The 27,753-nt window shown below is 39.3% G+C and overlaps 1 protein-coding gene across 2 annotated transcripts in view; it reads left to right on the top strand.

The window, feature by feature from the left end:
* Positions 1-27,753, top strand: part of CARD11 (caspase recruitment domain family member 11) — a 2,459,919-nt gene that overhangs the window by 2,153,088 nt on the left and 279,078 nt on the right. For both annotated transcript variants that reach the window (XM_044089102.1, XM_044089103.1), the window contains one exon: positions 7,079-7,175. In XM_044089102.1, coding sequence (XP_043945037.1) covers positions 7,079-7,175 — 97 coding nt within the window. The remainder of the gene's footprint in view (positions 1-7,078; positions 7,176-27,753) is intronic.

Here is a 27,753-nt window from a genome sequence, read left to right on the forward strand (position 1 = left end):
TGGATTACCACCTATGTGGTAATTTGTGGGCACCTTGTTTTTCCCAAAGGGGATGACTATGCACTTTTTAGCATTTAGCTTGAGGCCGTGGCTCTGGCACCAAGCATCCGTCTCTGTGAGACCCTTTTGGAGGATGCTTGTGTCAGCTGGAGATTCGATTATGGCCCCCAGTTTGCAGTCATCTGCGAACTTTGTCAGCCATAATCCCCCCGTGTTAGCCTGAACCTCAGAGAAGTATATACCGAACAAGAGAGGTCCCAGAACTGAGCCCTGTGGGATGCCACTTGTAACTGGTTTGGATTCGGACATGGTACCTGCGATTCTGACCATGTGGGTTCTATCTCTGAGCCAGTTTGCAACCCATCTTGTGATATAGAGGTTGATATTTAAGCTGGTAAGCCTATTTATGATGCCCAAGTGGGGTATTGTGTCAGAGGCTTTTGCGAGGTCCAGGTAGGCTGTGTGGACTACCTTGCCCTCATCTATGGCTTTGGTAACTGTTTCAAAGAAATCAACTAGGTTTAAGAGGCAAGATCTGCCCTTAACAAAGCCGAATTGGGTAGGGTCCAGTGTCTGGAGGCTCCCAATGTCTTTGTTTATGAGATCCATGATAATACGCTCCATAGCTTTACAGACCGGACTAGTCAGGCTTATGGGGCGATAGTTTCCGGGGTCCGTTGTGGCACCACCTTTGTGGAGTGGGACCGCTGTAGCTGTACGCCATTCTTTGGGTACATATCCTGTAGTAAGGCTAAGTTTGAACAGTGACTTGACGTGAGGGTTCAGTTCTTCTTGGAGCTCATGTAAGACACAGCCTGGGACACCGCCCGGTCCCATAGATGCTGTGTTTTTTGCTTTGGAGAGGGCAGCTTTCACCTGTGCATCTGTGATGTCAGGGAGGTTACATTCAGTTGGGATAGGCATTTGCTCTTTTGGGGGGGAAGGGGGGAGAAGTTTGCGCTGAATCTGTCTGCCAGGATGTTGGCTATGTCTGTAGGTTCGGTATATTTTGTACCGTTATGCAACAATTCAGAGTATATCTGGGAGTTTACGCCCATGTTCCTGACATAACTAAAGAAGGCCTTGTGATTATCTTTAGTGTCTAGGGCAATTTTTCTTTCGAAACTGGCCTTTGATGATTTTATGAGGGATCGAAGTTTCTTGCTAATACTGATCAGAGATGCCTTCCCTTTCTGGGATTTTGCTCTGTCATGTAGTAGCTTCCTCCTTCTGTTGTATAGTTTATTTATGGCCAGGGTCCACCAGACCGGTCTCCTGTTTTTGGAGGAGTGAGTCTTGGTTTTATTTGGGATTGCACGATCCATGCATTCCTGCAGGTGCTCACAGAATGCATTTGTAAAGGATTCTGCGGATTGGGCTGTATTATCCTCTGGCCCAGGGGCTTTGAAGGATTCCACCTCAGTCTTGAGAAATGCAAATTTGGCTTTTGAGAAATTCTTTACAGTGATTTCCTTGGCTGGGGGTGGGGACGGGATATGGATGTCCAGGGGAATTTGTTTATGGTCTGATCTTAGCAATGAGGGGTTTACCTCTGGTGTGGAACATAGAGTCCCCATGTTGGTGATGACCAGGTCCAATATGTTGTTCCCTCTTGTGGGAGCAGTGACCAGTTGTTCCATTGCGTTAGAGTTTATAAATTCAAGGAACCGTTGGGCGAGGGTGTTTGGGCTTGAGTAGTTTTCTCAGTCAATGTTTGGGTAGTTGAAGTCACCCAATAACATAGTGTTTGGAGAGACCTTCATATTCTCCAGTGTTCTCAGGAATGCCAAGTGGGGTTCCTGTAATAGGGAGGGTGTTCATAAACTCTAAGTTTTGTTTTTAGCTTTGCATTTGCAGGTGAATCACAATGGTAACAGCAGGTAAAGTTGTTGCTGTTGCCACTGTATGACAGTTGGCAAAGGAAAAGGTTCAGGTGAACCAATGTACAAATATGTAGTGGTGTTGAATTGTCCATTATCCATCCTCAGCTTTCTATAATCTATTTCAGTTTGAGATAACATTTAATAAAATACTTGATGTATTTTACTTTTCCTGCATTTGGTTTTGTGAAATATTTTCCTTAAGCATAAAAGCGTTTGGTAAAGTGATCATATGCTTATTTTCCCTATAGAACAATTGCTGTTCACATATTAAACAGACTGTGGTCCGCCTGTCTTTGCTGAAGATATTGAGCCAGTTAAAGAGATGGGTACATAAGGCAAAGTCTTATTGCAAGCAGTTTAGTTAAAATGGATTTTCTTTTAGTAGTACAGAAAATAAGCTTTGCTCAGTTTTGCCATTTCAACAGCCACATGAAGTCTGTAATAATGATGTAAAAAAATCATTATGGGCATACCTCTCAACATCTTAGGAGAATAAATCTGGACAAAGTCAAAAAATAATTGGGGGTAATAGGGACACATTTTAAATATTACTTTTATAAACTTGGAAAATGGCTAGAATACAAGGTTTTGTTACCATGCATTTTATGAAGTCTGAAACTCAAACGTATGTCATCATTTATTGACTTCAATCCTCACTAAATTGCCAGAAAAAAAAAACAGTTTTATGAGGGACAGACCAAAACTATGATGCAAAAATATGGACATTATACCAAAATCTTGAGAGTTGATGGTTACAGGACAGTTTTGATCAGTAGTTGATCCCAGTAGGTAAAAGTGTCATTTCCAACTGTTGCTGCCCACCTGAAGCTCATACTCGATCTAAAGTCAAAATACTCATTTTAATTAGTTAGCGGCACAGCCTATATGACACACATCACATGATTTAGTTAACAAAATGCTAAACATCTGGAAAGATAGGTAAATGTGCATTTTCTATGGAATCAACAACCCAGCTTAACGTATCCAAGTTTTCTTCAAGCAGAAACCCAACAAGCAAAAAAGGTTCAGCCACTCCATCCTTTCCCAGCATCCCTTGTCCCATACCTGGCTTTGGCTTATCTGCTTCAAATCCTTGCAGTGTACATTCAGTATTCGACTATCATGAAATCGTCTGCAGCCACTGCTACACATGTTGTCCTGTATTTGCTAAGCAGAAGGTAGAGCAGTGCTGATCTTAACAGGTGTAATGTTCCCAAGTAATCCTAATTATTTAATTTCTACTGTCAGTACATTTAATGTTGTGAACATTACTCTCAATGAATCAGGGAAAAATCTCAACAGAATCGGAGACAAATCCAGGAATAATCAGGAGAAATCAGTGATACTTTTAAAATACTTGTACTAATAACTTGAGGCATAGACAGAATAAGAGAATGTGAATTAATATCCTTTTTCTGAAGTAAAAGAGATCTGTAACTTAATTATTGTCTTTATTAAGTGTAATTCACCACCTTTTCTCCCAAAGTTATCAGTTTTAGGATGGATTAAGAGGGATAGGGCCAAAATTTGAGTCAAAGTATGTGACAGTTGAGAGATATGGCTGTGAATGTGCAAAGTTAACTTTTTACAAAGGCCTTTGTAGAATCTGTTATTGACTGCAGTCATACAAGCTTTGTAGACATACTGGGTTTTCACAGCTGTTTCCACTGAGTTGTTCTGATTGTACTTTCTGAGGTCAGATTTAGACCGTTGTGGTGCAGAAGGTGAAACATTACCCAAGAAAAAACAAATAATTTTTAAAGTGAAGAGTGCTTTCTTGGATTATGTTAATTTTTGACAACATTTTATTATAAGACATTTTACTACGAAGATTAGTGGTATTAATATGGTATTCATTCTGAAGCATTTTATACAAGTGTTCTTTTTGCTGGGATGTCACTCCTGAATAATGAAATATGCCAGTTATGTTTGTGTATCTGTTTTGTATTTTACATCTATTTTGTATTGCATATCTATTTTCTATATTCACTTATGCTTCTAAAGATTTCAGAAGGGAGCAGTGTTACCCGCATAAATGGGTGTGGCCAAAGCATTGGGGGGTGTGGTTTGCTTGGCAGGAAATAGCATGATGGAAAGGTGGCAATCCTAGTACATGTGCATGCATGCATTTAGGTTCATAGGTAGGTACTAGGCTATTGGCCCTAGGGCCCATACAAGCCTAGCCAAAAAATGTACCCTGGCTTTTGCCACCCAAGAAAATTATTTTCCTGTGCCCCTGTCGAGCAGAGCCACAGAAGTGATCCCCGGGGTGAATTTCCCATTTCCCATCCAATCATCAAGATTTTTCTTGAAGAGTGCTAATGAGGAGCTCTGTTTGACATAGATAGGTAGTCTGTTCCAGAGTATGGGAAGTCTCTGGGACAGGAATCTATCCCTCCAGCATGTTCTGGTGGTGACAAGGTTTAGGTCCCTAGAGCGTGTAGCTTGGAGGGATTGGGATTTCTTTAAGTGGAGCATGTCCAACAGCTCTGGGTTTGACATAGCTTTGTATGTTAGGCAGAGATCGCCCCTGAGTAGGCGATATGCGATGGAGTAAAGCTGTAGTTTTTTTAGATGGTCTGCATAGGGCATCTGTTTGAGGCCAGTAATCCTCTTTGCGAGGTATATCTGTGGTCTTTCCAGTTGTTGTAGATGTCTTGTGAGGTACATACCAAAAGGGGCGTTGTACTCTATAATGGGTCTAATGAGTGATGAGTAGAGGGGAACAATGACCTCTTTTTTTCTGGATGAGAATCCTTTTGTGATGAGATGAGCCACGTAGAAGGATTTCCTGACCACTGTGGTGATGTGATTATCAAAGGAGAGACTACTGTCCACCTGTGTCCCAAGGTCTCGTCACATTTTCGCATTAAGTAGACTACCAGCTATGTGGTAGTTCATGGGTACAGAGTTTTTACCAAAGGGGATGACAATACACTTTTTGGCATTCAGCTTCAGGCCATGGCTTTGACACCAGATATCTGTCTCAGTGAGGCCCTTTTGTAGTTTGTCCACATCGTTAGGAGTTTTGATTATGGCTCCTAGTTTGCAGTCATCTGCAAACTTTGTTAGCCAAAGACCTTCTGTGTTGGCCTGCACTTCAGAGAAGTAGATACCAAACAGGAGAGGACCCATGACTGAACCCTGTGGTACTCCACTTGTCACTGGTCTGATGATGGATTTGGAATCCGCTACTTTCACAGTGTGGGTTCTGTCGATGAGCCAGTTGGCAACCCATCTTGTGACATAGGGATTTATACCTAGTTTAGTGAGCTTATCTATAATTCCAGAGTGGGGGATGGTGTCAAAAGCCTTGGCGAGATCTAGATAAGCTGTGGGAAACATTTTACCCTCCTCTATGGCTTTGGTGACTGCTTCAAACAAGTCAATCAGGTTTAGGAGACATGATCTGCCTTTTACAAATCCAAACTGGGTAGGGTCCAGAGTTTGCAGATTAGCAATGTCTTTGTTTATGAGTTCCACGATGATACGTTTCATGGCCTTGCAGACCAGGCTCGTCAGGCTAATGGGGTGGTAGTTCCCGGGGTCCATCGTGGCTCTCCCTTTGTGGAGTTGGATAACCGTCGCGGTGTGCCATTCAGTGGGTACAAAGCCTGAGATGAGGCTATGATTGAACATGGTACTTAGGTAGGGTGCCAGTTCATTCTGTCATTCATGTAGAACGCAGCGTGGAATATTGTCAGGTCCCATGGATGCTGTGTTCTTGGCTTTGTAGAGTGTGTTTTTTACCTGTGCAGCCGTGATTATAGGAACTTTGCATTCTTCCGGTATAGAGATGGGCCCTCTAGGTGGTGAGAGGGGGGTAAGGTTAGCACTGAACCTATCTGCTAGGATGTTGGCAATATCAGTTGGTTCTGTATATTTAGTGCCATTGTGCTGTAACTCAGAACAGATCTGAGTGTTCCCATTTAGATTCTTGACATAGCTATAGAATGCTTTGTGGTTGTCTTTAGAGTCAGTGGCAATTTTGTTTTCATAACTAGCTTTGGAGGATTTTATGAGGTATCTCAGCTTCTTACTGAAGCTGACCAGGAAGTTTCTCCAATCATGGGATTTTATTCTTTTTTGCAACATTTTCTTTCTTCTGTTGTAGAGTTTGTTTATGGCAGGGGACCACCAGATTGGCTTCATTTTTTTGGAGGATAACATCTTGGTTCTATTAGGGATAGCATGATCCATACACTTGTGTAAGTGCTTATAAAGTGCATTTGTGTAGGATTCAGCAGTCGTACCTCTATTGTCTGTCTGCATGGGTGTCATGAAGTTTGCCACTTCTGTCTTAAGAAGTGTGAAGTTGGCTTTGGAGAAGTTTTTTATGATGGTTTCCCTAATTGGGGGTGGGATGTGGATGTCTAGGCTGATTAGCTTATGGTCGGATCTGACCAACGAGGAATTGACCTCTGGTGTGGAACACCAATTTTCCATGTTGATAATGACCAGGTCTAGGATATTGCTGGCCCTGGTGGGGGTGTGAATAAGTTGATCCAAGGCGTTGGAATTTATGAATTCTAGAAAACGTTGAGCATTTATGTGTAAGTGCACTTTTATCTGTGGATGGACAGCAAGTAATATGATTTTTCAGTAGCATAGTACAGGCGTTATCTACAAGTTAAAATGCCAGTTTGAAACCATGTAATTAAGTGATGTGCTAGGAAGTAGGTCACTCACTCACCTTATTATAAATCTTCACTTCTACCTGTACAAAGTACTGCAGTTTCCATTGTTCCACTTCTGTCTGAGTCAGTTGTTAAGAAATGCAGCTGACTGTTTAGTAAATTATGAAGCTGATATGTACTCTTTTACATTCCTTAATATTTCCTACAAACACCAAGGTGACTGCCAACACAATAGAAGAAAGATAACATCAGTTTTAGAAACTGACGTGAGTGACCGTAGGGTTTTTTTGTATGCCTTTTACTAATGGCTATTTTCTCAGCTTGGAGTGTAAGTTCTTTTCATGTGTTTATCTGAAACTTTCCACTCTGATTCCCACCTCAAACTTGAGTTCAAAGAAGGTCATTGTTAATTAGAACCTAGCTTGAGTTTCTCTACTCTGAAAATGGAGCACTATAATAAAGAAAAAAAAATAAAAAGAAGTGAAGTCATAATTAAAGGGGAAAATTAATCAGGTTATGAAGCTAAGCAACTTCTCTTCATTTGTGGTTTATTTTCAGAGCACAGCAGTTACTTTTGGTGAAACTTCAACGTTTAATGTACCGGGGAAGTCGAGATGAAACAGACCTTCAAAACAACACCCTTCGAGCAATCAGGGTAAGGCTTCAGTTTTTTTTTTTTTTTTTGTTAAGCAAGTGTTACATTTTTATTAACGCAGAAAAAAGAAAGGTACCAACTGCAGACCAGGCTAATGTTAAAACAAAAATGCTTTACTTGCTAGCGCTTTCATGCGGAAAAATCACCACACTTCTTCAGACAAGTTAACAAGCATTTAACATCAGATATATATGCATCACAAAATAATTAAACAATTAATCAAAATTGTCAATTAAACAATAAGTTAATGATTTGTTGAAAAATTAGCCTGGTCTGCAATTGGTACCTTTCTTTTTTCTTTTTTCTGTGGTCGTTTGAAAGTTTCGTTATTTTTATTAACGCGAATGACATCACCTTTCTGCAGACAATTATCTTCTATGAAGGATATTACTGGAGCTATTTTGTGGCTTGACTTTTTTTTTTTAATTTTTATCTATTTATTTTTATGCACTAACAGAACTGGACCATATTATTATTATGTCATAGTAAATGTGAAATCCATGGTATCCAGTCTGCCTGTGATATTTAACAAAATAGTTTTTCTCACCCACGAAGTAAAAAGGTTACTTTTTTGTAGTTCATATAGGGTTACCGGTACTGTTAGCCTGAATTTTCTGTTTTCAGACTTGATATTAAGACCCGAGGCAAGACTAGCCACCCAGTGGTGTAAACCTTGGCTCGAGATGATTGTCACCGCAGAAGTGACACCCCAACCCCATGTGCAAAATGGGAAAAAAGGGGTTAAAGGATGGATGGATGGATACTTGATAGTACGAGAATTATACTTATGCCTTAGTTTGAAAACTGGTGGAAGGTTTAGACTTATACTTCTGCAGATATTCTCTGCATCCTTGCAGGGGAGCTCTACTGTCCAGTAAAAAGTAACTGCAGGAGTGAGTGCAGTCTCCCTGATCCCACCTCCCCAAGCCTACATATCCTGTAATACTTTTACATACAATGCTAAGTAACAGCAAGTTATGGCCATTAACCTGCTTGCTGAAAACAGACAAGCAGCAAGGTTAAAATGGAAATTTTGATAGTCTTGCTGGATAGAGAAAATTAGACAATATACAGAATCAAATAAGATAAAATATATGAAAAGTGCTCTAATGAAGAGTATAGAAAATAAAACGTTTCCAGTCTGAACTCATCTTAACCATCTCAGAAAACAGCATATAAAAAACTATGCTTGCCACAAGGGCTGAAAGATGCTTTAGTGAGAAAATTGCTCAGACTTGACTGTTTTATAATACTGTTAAGTACAAAACCATTAACGTTTCTTCTTTTGACTTTGTGGTGCTGGAATGCATTTTATTGTTTCAGCATTTGCTGGAAAAGCCATAGAAGTACATGAGACTATCAGTCTCTCAGAATGCAAAAAAAAAATGACATCAGTTTGTGGTCCTCTCCCACTAAATGACATGTGTTCCTGGTCTTCTCCCACTGAATAAACATAAGTTCATGGTCCTTTCCCACTGAATGACATCAGTTCATAGACCTCTCCCACTGAATAAGCATATTCTTAGTTCCTGGAAGACCTAAAACCTAAAGATTTTTATAATTTGATCACTATTGCAGTCGTGTTAGTTGCATGGTTTATATCCTAAGAATATAACAGCTGGCCAGCTTCCGAAGTTTCAGGGTACATTCCACATGCCCAAACCTTCAATCAGCTTGAGCTGAGCTGACTGAACAGTCAGGTTTGGGTGCCAAGCCCTTCACGGCTTCCTTGCTGCTGAAGAGAACTTCCATTGCAAGATTGTTTGAAGATAGAAGAGTTTTGAGTGACTGTTAAGTGACTTTTAATTATTTTTAAATGAGAGCTTCACTTTTTTACTTTTAAGGTAAAAGGTTGTGCAAACTACTTTTAAACCATTTTTTCTCAAGTAAAAGTTGTGTTATTTTACTTTTGGCGCTAAGGCAAATGTTTAAAGTGCCTTGTACTGTGTTTTAATGGGGGCAAAGTTACTTTACTGCAACTTACCTGTTTTACAGATTATTAATGCCAGGCTTCCAAGGGTATCAGGCATCTTTTTCAGCCTAACCATGGAACAACATGCAGGTTCTTCAGTTCTTCATTCTTCCACAAAAAGGTGAAAATTATTAAACAGCTTTTGCCATCACACCAGACTGCTAAATGCCTCAGCCACGGGTGGCTGATTCTGCTGTGGACAAATCTATTTCCTCAAATGATTCACCTTTTTCTTCAGATCTTGATGGTGTAATTTCTGCAGCCACCATGAACCAGGGGAAGACAGGCCCCCTGTTACTTTTGCAGTGCCCTTGGTGGGCAAGAGGAAACCACTCCTATTGGTCCTGGGAGAAGGGGCAGAGAAGGCCAGTCTGCCTAGCCAGAAAGCTATGGATATCCTTATGGAGGTTTTTCCTGGCACATGTGGGTTTGTTTCTTCAGAAATTCCTGTCAAAAGAAAACAAAAACTTAGGCATGTTTCTTCTCCTGTCTGTTAGTGACACAGTAGTGATTTATTAAGTTTAGCTCAGTGGTTCGTTAAGGATGTTGACCTTTCCCGTTCTGGTGTTTGTGTTTAAAGAAAAAGAGACTCTTCATTTTCTGAAGAGATTTAAGATTTTGAACCTCAAAATGACTGTGAAGAGACAGATTATGTTTTGTTTCCCTAAGTTTCTGATTCATGCTGAGAGGAGAGTGTGATTTCAGCCAGTCATTGAAAAGGATTCTTTTTCGCTGAAACTATTTCCAGAAAGAGTCATTTGTTTCAGTGGGAACATCAAGATGTTTCTCCTTCTCTAAGAAAGTATTATGATGTATTACATCTGGAATTTCCAGACCCAACTCTGAAGGATGTTTTTTTACCCACAGTCTGTCTGTAACTTGCCTGACAGCTTGCCCACTGCCCCATGAAAACAGATAGGTAGTAGATAGTATAACATTCCTCAGACTTTTAAGTTTTTACACACACATCCCAGATCAGACCCAGCATCAGCTTCTGCTTTAGTAACCCAGCTGCTGCTAAACATTTAGTTAATACCAGTCCTTCTCCTTCTGACAAGGATGAGAAGGTTCTTGATAGAGTTGGGACATTTTTTGTGGACTTGACAAATTTATCAGAATCCAAGACTCACATTCGCTCTGTCTTACCTACAGCATAGTTGATCACAACAGACACCTCACACTTTACTTGGAGAGCAGTGTCTGAGCAAATAAAGATGTAGAGTCTTTGCAACAGAAAAGACAGACACAAACACAAATATAAAAGAATTGGTAACATTAATGAATGCCCTCAAACATCTGTCATCCCCAGAACCCGTAGACTTGTTTACAAACAATACCATGGTGATGCAGTACAATAAGCAGTGAAATCCGCCTTACCCCCTGTGCAGAATAGCCATGGTAACCTGAGATATAGCTTTTCAGCACAATCTCACTCTACCAGCATCTTACATTTGATCAGGGCAAAGTTATGTGGCAAACAAGCTGTCAGTCAAATGCAGAGACCCCACCTCCTACCACTGTATTAAGGGCCTCATTATTTAACCTGACAGTTTGCTTCACCTATGTAGCAGGTCCAAGAGTTACTTTCATAACAATTTCCAGCAACTTTTTAACTGCAAATACCTGCTTCTGCTGTCTTATCCATAGAGAGATGTCTTGAACAGGGTCTTTTCAGACTCTGCAACTGCAGTAGCCCTGCTGACTTCAAGATATATCATGCATGGATGTCAATATTGTGAAATATGTAGACTCTTACAAATATTCTGAACACTATGTGCTAAAAAATTAAAACCTACCCAGATTACTAGCACTAGAAACCTGTTAAACATTTGCAAGTCCAATGGTATCATAAATGCCTGCTCATGGAATTGCAATCTTTTTTGCAAAATAGATAGATGTTGGAGACATAAGGTCTGTATCACAGAGAACATCACATCTGTGGAACTATCTTCCACTTCATATAAAGCAAAGTACTTCTATTACTTCAAAAACTGCGGTGGTGGTGCTGTGGTAGCGTTGTCGCCTCACAGTTAGATCCTGTTCGATTCTCAGCTAGAGCATCTTCTGTGTGGAGACATGTGTGAATGGGCGTACCTTCGTTGAAGGTTGTGTATCAGAGCAGGCAACTCGGCACATAAAAATCTACTGCCAGTCATTAGCAGACCGGAGTTCCGCTGTGGCGACCCCTAACCGGGAAAAGCCAAAAGACACAACTTCTATTACTTCATTTGAATGTAATTTGAATGAATGGATGAATAACTGCCCATTTATCCCTGGTTTAGCAATGCTGTCCCTCATGGACAGTGGAACATGTAAATGTGCCAGTATATGCTTGATCAGCTCATCTCTATGTTATTTGAATGCAAAATATATGCAGAATGTAAGGACTAAAAACTGCCATAGGAATGTAAGGTTAGGTTTCTTAAGAGCCTTACACATCAATGGCCTAGTAAGCACTTATGAACCTATGAACCCGTAAAACATTGGACAGTTCAGAAAGGATTTTACAGGTGACCCTTTGAAAAATGTAGCCAAGAGATGCCCAGATTATCCTATATGGTTGTGTTGTACTCACATCTCAGATGGTTCCCAATGAGTGAATGTGTGTCCCCAGTGATTGTTTAGCTCTAAGTGATAAGTAAGGATGGTGGAGTTGGTTCATTGGTGAGACAGTAATGCATGAGGGCACAGCATGCAAAGAACAAAGTGGACGCTTTTGTAATGCAGGAAAATAAAGCATGCGATGGTGTGGGTTAAGAACAGAATGCTGCTGGGTTAAGTATCCATTAGTGTATAGTGCAAGGAACACAAACACTGTAGGAAGTGTGTCCAAATGTTAGAAACTGTAGAAGTTTTTCTTCTTTTCTAAGGCTAAGCAATGACTGACAGGTACTAATAAGCAGGAATGCATTCACTACAGCAGTCAACAAAGCAAATGTCAGAGTGTGGAAGGAGCTGTAATGACCTTTGTGAAGCCAGGAGAATCAGATTGCTCCAGAGCCAAACTGTCATGCAGCACAAAAGGGAGAGGGACCAGTGCACTTTTACAACTAAAGTTTTATTCTAGAAAGCTTAATTTACATTATTTGCTTCAAGGGTTAAGTAGTAATAACTTAAATTTTAAACCTTCTACTTAACAATCCTAACCTGCAGAATATCCTTAAAGTCTTGGAGAAAAGCTGTGAAAGTGATATTAAGTAGCTACTTAGCAAAAAAGTGGAAATTGCTTTTATAATTTAAATGTTGAAGAGAGACAAGCATTGTATGAACTTAGAAATTTGAAACACATATGTACTATGAGAGCACACGGGGGGGCTTGCTATTATGTATCCGTTAGATTGACTTGTTGTTATGTATCAGATTATACAAATGCCATTGAAAGAATGTTAATAAATGCTGAAGGATATGGGGAAGTCAAGTTAGAACATATACATCGTGGCTATAATTATATTAAAGCTTATTTGTATGACTTGCTTGTGAATGGTCAGATAGACTACAAACTGTATAACTTTGTCTGTCAACAACCCCAAGATGGGGGTCCTCTTTTGCATATCTAAGATACATAAAAGTGCCACCAACCCCCCTTTTAGGCCTATTGTGTCTGCTCCCAGTTGTATCACCAAGGTATTTCTCTATATATGGATACTACTTTAAATCCACTAGTGGAGAATTTACCCTCATAATTGCCTGACTCTTGGGATTTCCTTGATCTTATCAGGAAATTCAGCATGATTCACGAATATGATAGAGAAGACATGATTATGTTTACTGTAGATGTAAATTATTTATTCACCAGCATACCATGGGACACCGCAACAGAGCAGGTTAGGTCCTATATGTCACAAAAAACACATTATTTAGGGGATGAGATTAATCTTTTCTGTTCCCTCATTGAAGTTTTGCTGGAAAATAATTATTTCTTGTTCAATGGCAGATATTACCAACAAACCAAAGGTGTTGCTATGGGGTCAGTGGCAGCACCAACCTTTGCCAGTTTGGTTTTGGGCTGGTGGGAGAGGGAGTTGCTATCCATCAACACCTTTTTTGATAATATAATTTTCTTTAAAATGTTTGTTGATGATTTATTTTATTATAAAAGGCAGTTTTAATGATTGTACACTATTTTTGGATGAATTGAACAGAAGTACAGACTTAGAATTTATCTTAGTGAATGCAGGCCCACAAGTACATTTTTTGCTATTACTTTGGAATAGGATATAAATAATCGTTCTTTTGATAGTAGTAATTATAGAAAAAAGACTTTTTCTAACTGTTATCTGCACTTGAATAGTAATCATCCCGAACTTCTGAAGAAAAATATACCTTGTTGGAAGTTTATTCGGGCTTTTAGATTAACAACAGATGATTCAGTTTTCAAAGAGAAAATTCATTTTATTACCTCCCTTTTTAGAAAGAGGTTATAAGCAATCTAGATTGGCATTCAGTGCTATTGAAATAATCACCAAGGGAAGCACCTTTTTTGCTCCTGTACTATGCTAGCATATGGACAAGGCCATGTGTGCCAGCTATTTTTTTGCTATAGACAACACATTAGTTTTCAGCTTATTTGTGATAACTGGCATATTTTAAAGGGCAGTGCTGATTTATACAAAGCAGTAAGAGACAAGCCTTCTTTTGTGTGTGAGAAAAATGTGTGCTTAGAAACATTATTACAACATGACAAAACGTTGGAGATAGCCATTTCTGATAAACCTAGGGGTACTTACAAGTGTGGTTTCTGTAGTGCCTGTAGGTTTATTAATGAAGGAACCTTCATTATGTTACTACACTTGGAGAAGACTGTTCTACCCTCAGGAAGGTTTGGTTTACATGTACTATCAAGGGGGTTGTTTATGTCAGTGTCTATAGAGGGTGTGAAGCATTCTGTATAGGAACGACTAGCAGAGCACTCAATAAAAGAATAAAAGAACATTTATATGCCATCAAAAGAAAGACGCTAACAATGCTTTTTAGAAGCACAGATTAGTCTTTGTGATAAGTTCAGAAAAGTCTTGTTTTTTGTTGTAGAGCATGTGTTAAATGACAAAAGGGGAGGTGATTATAAAAATCAACTAGAAAAGAAAGCTGTATGGCAGATTAGTTTGAAAGCTGATGAATTCTCAGGCTTGAACTCGGTTATTAATATCAAGTGCTTTCTAAAGTAAATAAGGCTCCGAAATAATAGTAGCAGTAGTTAAAAACAAAGTATATACAATTTTCATATTTAATATATTGTTATCACATATACATGTTATTTAGATTTTGTATACTTTATTTATACATTTTGTACTGCGGTGGTGGTGCTGCGGTAGCGTTGTCGCGTCACAGTAAGACGCTGTCCGGTTCGATTCTCAGCTAGAGCGTCTTCCTCATCGAGATATGCGTGAATGGGCATACCTTCGTTGAAGGTTGTGCGACAGGACTGGCAACTTGGCACGTAAAAATTAACTGCCAATCATTAAAAGACCGGAGTTCCGCTGTGGTGACCCCTAACCAGGAAAAGCCGAAAGACACATTATTTATACATATGGTTTAAACTCGATTTTATTCATTTTTTATGAAAGGATGTACAGTAATTTAAATGTTGGCCAATGCATTTTAATGAATGTTGAATGATGTTTTTGCATGGCTTGGTATGATTCTGCTTTAATACATTCTTAATTGTCTTATTGATTAATTGAATGTGGCTTTTGATTGGAACTTGGTTTATTTAAAATAGTAAGCACTATGTGCAAGTGTTTTTTTCTGATGAAGTTAGCTGATTGTTTCTGGCAGTACTTCCATAAAAGTCATCGCTCTCTAATTAATATGCAAATTCTAGGAGAAGACCTGTATGGCAAGTATCCATGCTAGCACTGCCCCTTCCCCTCTACACTGATAAGTATTGGCCCTGTATCGAGGTGCGATTTTTAAAGTATAGCTTTAGACTGCTGCATCTCCTTTTAGCTCCCATGCAGTGTGCTTGCCATGTAAGTCAATGTATTTTATGTTTTCTCCTATACCTCGCTGTTTCTGAACTGCATCATGTAATATCTTGCATAGTATCAACTGCAGTGCGATTCCAACCATATTAACTTGTTTATCCTGCAATTGGTTATCTCATTAGCAGTAGCATTAGCCAGGTTGAATTTCTGTGTTATGTCTCACAACCTTAAAGGCTAGCTGTTTTTGTACACACTCCTACTTAATTTCACTCTCAAAGTGCTCTTAGCAATTAGGATTCTTACCATGTCAATGGCTTGTGTTCTCAGTTTTACTGATGTGGTATTATGCTCTTTGTTGCAATTTTAGCAATGTTATTAGAATTCTTAGCATATCAATGGCTTTGTGTTCTCAGTTTTAGTGATATGGTATTATGCTCTATGTTACAATGTTAGCAATGTTATTAGAATTCTTACCATGCTGTACTGTTGTTTTTGCTGTTAAAGACATTTCTTGCAGTGAGCACACCAATTGTGGACCCTACTCGCAGCCTTTCCTTCACCCCCTCCCTTTCCTAACATCCCTTTCCTGTATACTCTTTACTGGCAATTTTATTCCCCCATCTGCTGGAAATGTTGTAATCAATAGCGATCAGTACTATTTGCTAATAATAGTGTTATTGTTGAATCCCTTCTCATGTATAAAACAAAAAGATTATAAGAATAAAACAGTGAACCTGTGTATTATACTGTTTGCCTAAACTAACACTCACCCAAGTTAGCTGATTGTTTCTGGTGGTACTTCCACAAGAGTCAGCTCAACCTGCTCTGTTCACCCTCACTTCACTCGGGCTCACTCCGCTCCCCTACCCTTCCCCCATTCCAACCCACCTCCACTTACTATAGATTGTACTTTAACCGCTGTGTTACAATCCCTGCCACTGTACCCAGTTGAAACAATCAGTGTTTTCTCCACCAATCGATAACCCCTCCCTAGCTCCTAGCTCTATTCCACTATACAAATAACCAACATCCCCCCCCCACTATAGTCTCCTACCTACACTGACAGACGTGACAAACGAACCCAATTTAATTATTCTGTTTCACTTTTCTTCCCACTCCTTTCTTTAGCCCTCATAAGCTAATAACTTACCTAACACATAACTCATCCCATAATACTACACACACCTAACTACTGACCCTCCTCATTCTCATTTACTTCCAACCTCGTCATGCTAGTCCGCTACCTCTCAACTCCCTTTCTCCTATACCTTACTTAACTTCATATCACTTAAAACTCTACTACCTACAACCATCTCCAACACTTATACATCTGATGACCACTAAGGACAATCCCCTACCCTTCTTAATTTATCCTTCTCTGTATAATATTTCTTAGATTCAACTTCACAAACTGAAAATATCCTCTCACATTTCTAGATCCTCTAAACTCAAGTACAGATCCTTTACTTATTACCTCTACCATCCTAACCCCACTCTATCGATAAAAACTCTTCTGCTAGATGGGGACATACATCCCAGTCCTGCCCCACCCAACCCCCCCACCCCCCTATTACCAAACACCTTATAATCTACTCAATAAATATACAAGGAATCTTCTTAATAAAATCACTGACCTGCATTCTTGGATAACCCACTACTCTCCACACACCTTAACCCTATCAGAAACTTGGCTAAAACCACACATCCCCAACACTGAAACCTTACCTCCTAGCTATAACATTTGCCATCAAGACAGACTATCCAAATAAGGGGGAGGGGTGACAGTCCTTTACTCAGAGCAACTTAACTTACTCTCCCCCTACCCATACCTCTCCCAGACTTCCACCCAGCTAAGCTATTTATCCTTAATTGTCACTTACCCTGAAAAAATTTGATATAGCAGCCATCTATATACCTCCTGAAAATGACATTCCCATCCTCGAACCTATACTATCATGGATCTCACTCCATATACCATACGAGACAATTATCCTCAGGAATGTCAACACTGACTGGAAAAAAATAACCATCAACTCTCCAAATCTTAGTATCAATCTCCGTGGTTTTACTCAACTAATCACAACATCCACTCAAATAAAAACAACAATAACAGTCCCTTCCTGGATTGGATCCTTGTTTCCAAACTCGTATCTTTTCCATAACCCTGGCATTCTACCTGTCTCCCTGTGTCAGCACCTCCCTTTATGTGCTAAGACACTCTCTTCAAATTCCCAGGTCCCACCTGTACAGAGACTGCCGCAACCTTTCTTGCTTTGATGCTGAAATTGTAATAATAGGCTGTCATTAGTGAACTGGTCAAACCTCCATCATCTTCCCCTCAGTGATACATTCCTACAATTCAACCATACTTTTTTCAATATACTTAACTCGCTAGCACCCCTACGAAAAATTAGGATAAAAGCTAACCACATCCCCTGGCTCACAAAAGACACTCACCCCCTCATGAAAAAAAAAATGACATCTGGAAACAATGCCTAAAAACCAAATCCACTATGCTACTCCAAAAATACAGACAACATATTTATATCACCAAAAGGTATATCAACAAAGACGAGACAAAATTCTGCTATGAGGCCCAATCCACCCATCACTCTAACCCAAAAAATTCTGGCACACCATTAATCAATTCCTTCACCCTGGGGTACCTAATAGCCCTAACCCCTACCCTAACAACTCACCTCAAGAAACTGCCACGCTAATCAACTCTTACTTCATTGAATCTATCCACAAACTAACTAAATCAAAATTCCTCCCTCAAGTCTTCCACTACTACCAAGTCCACCCCCTTTTCTCTTAAACCAGTCCTCACTGCTTATATAAAATCTCTTTTCCTTAAACTAAAACCATGTTATCCCTGTTCTGATAACCTACCCCCTCCCACCATTTCTTAAACTTGCTGCTAACTCTATACCCTACCATATCTCAGTACTTGCAAACAGATCAGTCCTCCCACCATTTCTTAAACTTGCTGCTAACTCTATACCCTACCATATCTCAGTACTTGCAAACAGATCAGTCCAAGAATCTACTGTTCCTGACATCTGGAAATCTTTTTACACCACACCACTACACAAAGGAGGTACCTCCAATGAGCCTTCTAATATCAGACAAATAGCCATTCTCTCCCCACTCTCTAAAACACTCAAAAAATGCATACACAATCAACTTCTCAAATACCTAAGTCAGGAAAACCTTCTGACCCCCACTCAATATGGCTTTAGGCAAAATCATAGCACCTCCACTGCCCCTCCTCTCTTTCACTGAGACTATTGCTAGAGATAAAAACCTATTGTGTCCTGTCTATTCCTTGACCTTTCAAAAGCTTATGATACTGTTTCTCACTCTAAGCTACTTACTAAACTATCTGATCTCAACCTTTCCACCACCTCTATTTGCTGTTTCTCCAGCTACCTTACTAATAGGTTACAGTCAGTTAGATGGCAAACCACCAACTCTCCCTTTCTGCCTATCCAGACTGGAGTCCTCCAAGGCTCTATCCTAGGAACGCTACTTTTCAATATCTTTACCAACAACCTCCACTCTTCCTGCACCATCTCCTCCCTTATATAATATACTGATGATTCTACTCTTATCTCCTTCTCTAAAAACATTTCTCACCTTCATTCTGTCACTCAAAGTTCTTTTCTCACTACCAAAAAATGGCTAACAGATGACCAAATCATCCTAAAGCCTAAAAAAAAAACTCCTTCTCTTCCTTCCTAAATCCCTTTCCCATCATAAAACCACCTTCACCATTTCATCTCTTGATAACACTATAATTAAACCTGAACCACACCCTAAGCTCCTTGGCACCATAATCGATGACCAATTAAAATTCGACCTACATATCCAACAGCGTATTAAAAAGACATATCAAAAGTTAGGACTACTCTATAGAAATAAAAAATTCCTGTCTTCTTACTCAAACCTTCTCTGACACAAGCATTTCTCCTTCCCTGCCCTTCTCTATGCTTCTCCTATATTTATAAAGCTACAAGCCACCTTAATAACCAAACTTGAACAAACATATAACAAAATAGCTAGATTTGCCAGCAACCAACCCTACAGTTTGAATTCCCCCAACTATTGTGTCTATCCCAGCTACAAATCACTCACTCCATACTAAAACCTTCAGCCTGTCCTTCCCTCTTTTCTTTTTTATCCTTTTATTCTCCTACTTGCACTCTCAGTAGCTCTGATCAACTCCTTCTTGACACATAAAAACCTAATAAGAACTTAGGCAAACATCTTTACAAAAGCAGTGTCCCAAGCCTGGAACAAATTCCCCCCAAATATCCGAAATATCAAATACACTTACAGCTTCAAAAAAGAACTAAAAAACTACCTTGCAAACTTAAGCTCTTGTCCATGGCATGACTCTTCCTAATCCCCTCCCATCCACCTCTCTGTACCCTAAAACTCATATCACATAGGTATATAACTTCAACAAATTGTATCAGGCCAATGAGAAGCAAACCATTGCTTCATTCTATATATTTTTCCTGTAAATAGCAACACCTTTGTGCTAGTTGCCTATCTAGATTGGTACTTTTAATATAACAGAATACTAACAAAGGTATTTTCTTTTTCAAGTATTCACTGTAGCCTACATCTGTTCCTTATAACTTGCCATATTATCTTGTATTAGCATTTTATGTAACAGTCAATTTTTTATTTTTACAATTTTTGAATTTATGTACGTTTTTGATATGCATTGGAGCTTTTCTCATCGGGTCTCCATTGAAAATGGATCTTTGGCTCAGTTAGACTAATCTGGTTAACAAATGACAAATAAGTCTTTTATAGATGAAAAGTGGAGTTAATAAAGTTCTAGTATGGTTAAAGTTGACTGCAGTTCTCTCCTGATATTCTAATGTGGTTTGTACTTTGTTTTTTACTCCTCTGATTAGGAAACAGATGTCTTCTGATGGTTAACATGTGCTATGGGTGTGCTGCTTGTTTTGGTGAGATGAAAAGACAAGTATGATTTCAGTAAATTAGAAATATAAAAGCAAGAGATGATTAGCTTTGAGATCCTGGGTTAATTGGTGTGGCTAAGTTCAGCAGAATAGAGCAAACTGCCACTTTTGCCATTATATAATGGAAGAAGTTTCACACATTCATAAAAAAAATAATCAGATGCCATTTTGTATTTCTTAATTATTTCACACTTTATCAGTAGAATAGTTTTTGTGTGACACTTTTGAGATATTGTTTTAGCAAGTGTTGTCAGACACGCCTTGCTATTCCTTATCTTCTCTGAAAGATGTTTCATTACGTTCAACCACTGCAGGATCTGTTGTCATCTCATGGATCCAATTTTTCTCCGTTTCTGTTTGTTAGGGATCTCAGCAAAAAGCACAACTTCTTGAATGCTATAACTTCAGTCTGAAACCATGAAGCAGCATAAATGGTGATTATAACCCTTCTCAGAAACAAATTCCAAATTTTCAGAGTCTTTGCACCCCATATTCACTCATCTCATCATGACACCTAATTTCCTTTCAGTGCTCAGACTGTTTAAATTTCAGAATTTGTCATTTTTCCCAGGAAAATAGAAAACCATTGTCCTTGTGTCTCGCCTTTGTTATGTAGAACCATTTAGTGTAAAATAATTACTAGTACAGAAATGACAATTTATAAATGTGTTAATAGCTCCGTGCTTGTAAAATCCTTCTATTTCTCCATTATATGCCTAAATCTTGCAGCAGTATTTGTACGTGACTTCCTCATTAATCCATTTACTCTGTCCTCCTTTTCTGAGATGGAAAACAGAAGCAACCCAGAAGGCTTGAATCAAGTCTGGTATCCCATCTGTGACCCAGAGGGTGATAGGACTAACAAGAAACAAAGTACAAATAATTACTCCAGATAAAATCACATTAGACAGCACATACAGGAGACTTTCTCTCTGATACCCTCCATGTGGGAGGAATAAAAACACCTTATTGAAGTTTCAAGTGTTTATTCAGTTAAGTATGTAGATAGACAGGTGCTGTTTTTCTAACGCTTGTCCAGCTAAACTAGTTGAAACTTCAACAGGGTGGGTATCAGACAGAGAATCTGTTAGATCTGCTAGCTAAAGTGATTTCACCTGGACTAATTCTTTGTACTCTGTTCATTTGTTAAGACAGTGGATATGTTTATACTACGTATTAATCTTTTAGTACAGGGGTATAATGAGATTTTTTGGCTGCGCATCATTTTTCAGAATGCAGCTGTCCCCCACCGCTCCCTAGACACTGCATGCTTTTGAACAGCATGCTTTTGTCAGTACTGAAAAATATTCCGAAACAGCAGGGTCAAAGAAAAAATACATATATAATTAACTAGGCATTCAAGAAAAAAAAATTAACAAAATCTATAACCTGCAAAAGTAAAATTTTGTAGTCTAAACATGCACATCAGTTGCACAAAATAAATTCTTTTAAAAAGTGAATATTGTGTCATATATTCTGTCAGCCTCAGATGATGTCATTTGAATTTTCATTACAATATAATGTTTGCAGTATGTAAGGATGAAAAAAACCTGCTGTCACCTTCAGAGCTTGTGAGTATATTGTGCACTGACCGAGGTACAGTCTTGCATAAAAAATCTTACCTGCAAAAGGTAAAATTAAAGTAATGTGCATTGCGGAGTATGTAATAAAATAGCACTTCTGAATGCAGATTTTTTTTTTGTTTTAAGTTATGAAATATCTTTGTGTTTTTGTATGTGTAGTGGGAGTGAAAAGTGGTTAAATTTCTTTACTTATATTATTTATAAGTGGAAAGTCACACCTCTTGGTAGGCTTTTCTAAAAATGTATGTGTATTGGGAGTGAGATGAGACTTTTAGGAAAGTATGCTGAAAACAAAAAGTAAATGTGAGTAACTGAATGAGAAAACTTTATGAAACTAAATGTGGTGACATAACAATGTAGTGTTGTCATACCCATAGCAGAGTGCTGGGACTAAATCAGATCGCTCATGGACATCAAAGTGTTTAGTGACTTTAAGTGGAAAAGGTGACCGTAAAATGTAACATTTCATCTGACTGCTGATTGCACTGGAAAGCATTCCTTTCCTGATTTAAGAAGTCACACATTTTAAAACACCTATCTACTACAGAGTTCAGCTCCCACTTGAACATAACTCATTTATAATTACACTAGGCAGTGTTTCATTTCCCTATTATCCATGATTCCCTATACTGTTTCCCAGTTGCAAGTGCCAAGTCCCTGAAACAACTTCCTGATCTACTGACTAAAACACAAATAGCATGTTCCACTACAGAGAAGTGGATGCTCCAAAGCCATCGCTCCCTCAACTCTAATAAATCTAAAATACTACTTTTCCCTCCCACCAGGGCTTTCTCTTTTGACAAGTCCTAAGCCAAACCAACACTGCTATAGAAGTGGCCCTTCTGCAAAACTTCTTGGCATTACCATAGACATGCACCTTAAATTTGATATCCACATACAACAAAACATAAAGAAAACCCACCAAAAGTTAGGTATGATCTATAGGAATAACCGCTTTCTCTCCAACTCCTCTAGGCATACCCTGGCAACTACCTACCTTCTACCTTCGTTACTATATGGAGACCCTCTTCTAACTAATTTGTCTTCTTCCAACACCTCAAAACTTGAAATTTGCTATAATAACATCTCTAAATTTGCCACTAAATCCAAAACCTCAACTCACCACTGCCTTACCCTACAATCTCTGAACTGGCTAGAACTCTCTAACCATCTAGACTATCTCCAACTAACCACCACTCGCAAACTAATATTCTACCCAGATAAATGCCCAGCCTTAACAAACATTCTTCCCCCATACGTCCCAAATAGATCTCTGAGATCTGAACACCAAAACTTAATCTCCATCCATAAACCCAAACGTCCCGCTGGCCAGCTACTTCTCTCTTTCTCTCTAGGTAAGAAATGGAACTCTCTCTCTCTCTCTCTCCTTCACTTAGGACTATACCTAACTCAGAAACCTTCAAGACCCAACTTTTCCTATACCTGTCATCCAAACGGAAATGTTTCTGCTTTCAACCTACATAAATTCTAGGGAATTTCCCCATTGAGCTCTCTATACTCCTTGCTCCACTCTACCTTCAAGCTTTTATTTCTATTCTCCCAAAATAGACTTAGCCGACATTCAATGATTAAGCAATTTCTCACTTGACTCCTAGTATGTAAATATTGTAAATATCAGTATTGCCATTGTCAAAAAAAAAAAAACCTCAGATTCTTACAGACAGTTAAATCATGTTGCACTGAATCGAAATACCTGTAAACTGTGTTCTCTATTATCTGTTAACTGTGTCGTATGATGTACATTTTATGCATTTGCATTTCCTGACTAAGAATTTTATACATGTATTTTACCTTTAACATAATGTAACCTTTATTGTATTGTATTGCGTACGGAGCTTTTCTCCCCGGGCCTCCACTGAAAACGGGCACTTTATGGCCCAGTGGACTTCCCCGGTAATCAAACTGAAAATAAATAAAATAAATAAAAATAAACAAGGAGGATCATCCTTTATAAAATATTTTTGTAGCTTTATAAAAGAAGAACCACTTCTACAGCAGTTTCTAACATTCGGACACCCTTCTAGATCCTTCAGTGTTTGTGCTCCTTGCACTACACACTAACGGATATTTAACGCAGTAACATACTGCTCTTAAAATAAAGCACACCATCGCATGCTTTATTTTCCCGCATTACAAAAATGCCCACTATTGTTCTTTGCATGCTGTGCCCTCATGCATTACTTGTCCCACCAATGAACGAACTCCACCATCCTTACTTATCACTTAGAGCTAAACGATCACTGGAGACACACATTCACTCCTTGAGAACCATCTGAGATATGTGTACAACACAACCATATAGGATAATCTGGGCATCTCTCAGCTACATTTTTCAAAGGGTCACTGTCCACAGTTTTCCATATAGGATAATCTGGGCATCTCTCAGCTACATTTTTCAAAGGGTCACTGTCCACAGTTTTCCATATAGGATAATCTGGGCATATCTCAGCTACATTTTTCAAAGGGTCACTGTCCACAGTCTTATGGGTTCATAGGTTCATAAGTACTTACTAGGCTATTGATGTGTAAGGCTGTTAAGAAACCTAACCTTACATTCCAGTGGTAGTATTTAGTCTTTACACTCTGCATATATTTTGCATACTATTAACCCAGAGATTAGCTGATCAAGCATATACTGGCACATTTACGTCTTCCACTGTCCATGAGGGACAGCATTGCTAAACCACGGATAAATCTGCAGTTATTCATCCATTCATTCAAATTACATTCAAATGAAGTAAGAAGTACTTTGAAATGGAAGATGGTTCCACAGATGTGATGTTCTCCATGATACAGACCTTATGTCTCCAACATCCATCTGTTTTGCAAAAAAGATTGCAATTCCATGATCAGGCATTTATGATACCATTGGACTTGCAAATGTGCAATAGATTTCAAGTACTAGTAATCTGGGTAAGTTTTAATTTTTTAGCATGTAGTGTTCAAAATATTTGTAAGATTCTACATATTTAACAATATATCTTGACATATCTTGAAGTCAGCAGTGCCATTTGGGTTGCAGAGTCTGAAGAGACCCTGTTCAAGCCATCTCTCTGTGTATAAAGCAGCAGCACCAAGTAGCTGCAGTTAAAAAGTTGCTGGAAATTGTTATGGAAGTAACTCTTGGACCTGCTACAGAGGTGAAGCAAACTGTCAGGTTAAATAATGAGGCCCTCAATACAGTAGTGGGGGGGGGTCCTGTATTTGACTGACAGGTACTAATATGCAGGAATTCATTAGCTACAACAGTCAAGAAAGCAAAGGTCAGATTGTGGGAGGAGCTGGAGTGGCCGTTGTAAAGCCAGAAAAATAACTTTCAGATTGCTCCAGAGGCAAACTGTCTCACCTACAGAAGGGAGATGGAGGCTGTACCTGGTTTTGTTCTCAGGTAAGTGTGGAGATGTGGAATGTGCACTTTGAAGAAGTCCCAAATCAGGTGGACAGTTCTTCCTCTAGGGAACAGTACCAGAAACAGACCTTAGACCTCTGTCCATTTTGGCAGCTGAAGTCGCTGCAGTAGTGAAACATTTCTGCAGTGTCAAGGCTGTTGGAATAGATAAAACTGGACCAAAAACACTGAAGTAGCTAGACATTCTTAAGATGCCCTGGTTAACATGTCTTTTTAATGTTGCTTGAAAGTTTTGTACAGTACCTGTGATCAGACAGCTGGGCTAATGGTTCCCATTTGCCGAATGCAGAATGCTAGACAAGAAGAAGTGTTCTAGTAACAGGGGCATCACGTCTCCACTTCCAAGGCAAAGCATATTCCATGGTGCAGCAAGTGAGACCTCATGCAAGATATGAACTTCTGATGCAGAAAGAGCAGTGTGGGTTCCAGTTTGCCTGTGCAACAGTAAAATAATTATTTGTCCTTACAAAGATATTAGGTGGCTTATGGGACTTTACCAGTATTGTCTACATGAGTTTTGTGATGTAGAGTGTGCGGAGGATTGAGTACTTGAGGTGTCTTGTAGGAACAGTTACACCAGTACAAAGCCCCAGTACTACTGCTGTGTGTGCCATCTAGTCCCTACTTATGAGATATAAGTGTTGTGTATGTATTGTATGTGGAAAGTTGAACACATTCAAGATGGGCATAGGACTTTTTTTTATAAGGGTATGATGCTTCCCCCTTCTGCTTGCAATTTTTAGGGATGGAATATCACAGCACAGACAAGGATTGGAGAGCATCCAGTTTTGGAATGTGAAGTCTGGATCTTTGATCACAAATGAGGATGACTTCCTAGCTTCAGGTGACTGATTTCTAGCATGCAGTGGGAAGTGTGGAGTTAAGCAGGTTGAAAAGTAGCACCTCAGAATTGGAGGCCATGGTTCTCTCTCCCTGAAAAGATAAAAATCACTTTCTGCAGAAAAGGGGCAAGAAGTACCTTAATATGGAGGGTATTTAAGTTTCTTGGGGCCATATTCATGACTAAAGGAGACTGGTCAGAAGACTGACCAGTGGGATGTCAGCCACACTGCAGATGTTATACTGGGCTGCGGTGGTGAAACAATAAATGAGTCATGAGACAAAGGTTTCATTTTATTGATTAGTCTGTATCACAATTCTAACATTACTTTGGTTAGCTATTGAAATAATGAGATCACAAATACAAGTGGCAGAAATTAGGTGTTGTCCCTTTTCAGGGTAGCTGGAATCACTGTTCAAAACAGAGTGTGAATCTTAAATATCTGTGAGTGTAGCCTTTTTTCCTTCATTCCAAGAGAAATTACTTGTGGTGGTCTGGATACTTTGTGAAGACACCCCCTGAGTATCTCCAAATAGAGAAATGTCATGCATAGCCCACTTAGAAAAGATCCCAAGGCAGCCAAAGGAGAGTTTTTAGGTACATTTTCTCAGCTTGCTTGGCATCTGGGGATCCCAGAGGATGTGTTAGATCAGCAGAGGATGAATTGGAAATTGTTTCTTAGGTTGGGAAAGTCTGGCCTGTCTTGCATTGTCGTCCCTATGAGAATAAGTGGTTTTGGCAATGAACGCCTGAATGAATGACTACTGCAGTGACTTTGATGCATTATCATTCTGACTGCATTTTTACACTTTTTTCATTTTATGAAATAAGTCATAAGGTTTCATGAACATTTTAGACAAAAATTTGAAATGTAGCAAAGTTAAGATCATGCATTTTGCATCACTTTTGAAATCTTCTGTTCATTGGGATTCTATCCAGAGCAAATTTCTAAACTACACGATGTGAGATCAGGGGAAAGAATTGCTCCTGAGTAGCCATGGCAATAAGGAGAGAAAGACGTATCCTGGATGACTGGAAAATAAGGACACTAGTGCCAGTGTTCAAGGACTACCATGGGCAGTACAGAGGGATCACATTCCTGTGGCACTGCATGGAAATTCTGGGGAGGGCAATAAACAAATACGCAGAGGAGAAGAAAGATGGGAGATTAGCAGCTGTGGTCCAGATCAGGATGCAACACAACTGGCCCGATGTTTGCTTTGAGACAGATACTTGAGAAGAAGCTAGAGATGAGGAGAGAGTCCAACTGGGCATTTCTAGACTTGGAAAAAGCATATGATCAGGTCTCAAGAAAGCTGACTTGGGCAGTCCTGTGGTGGTTGCAAGTCTCAGAAACATTGGTAGAATTAGCACCAGCTATGTACATAGACCCAGTGACTCGAGTACGAACAGTGTTCGGTCCTACAGAGGGGTTCCTAGTGGGAGTAGGTGTGCATCAGGGTTCCAACTCTGAACCCACTGCTGTTCATATTGGTGATGGACTATATTAGCAAACAGGTCATGAGGGACAGATCAACAAAGTTTCTGTATGCACACAATGTGGCATTACAGACAAACGCTGAGCAAGAACTTCAGAAAATGATAGAGGAATGGACTGTAAAACTGAAGACACATGGGATGAATCTGAGTACAGATAACATAGCTCTAATGTCAGCAAACAGGGAAATCAGAAAAACCTGAGAACTGAGATACAAGACAAAATATTGGAACAAGTTAACAACTTCAAGTATCTGAGAGAGGTGGTTGAAGAAAATGGAAGTCTGAATGAGGAGGTCAAAGCCACAGTCAGAGGGACTGAAGCCAACTG

This window comes from Protopterus annectens, chromosome 12.part0 (assembly GCF_019279795.1).
Source record: "Protopterus annectens isolate FY-2018-M chromosome 12.part0, PAN1.0, whole genome shotgun sequence".
Taxonomy (NCBI): Eukaryota; Metazoa; Chordata; order Ceratodontiformes; family Protopteridae; genus Protopterus; species Protopterus annectens.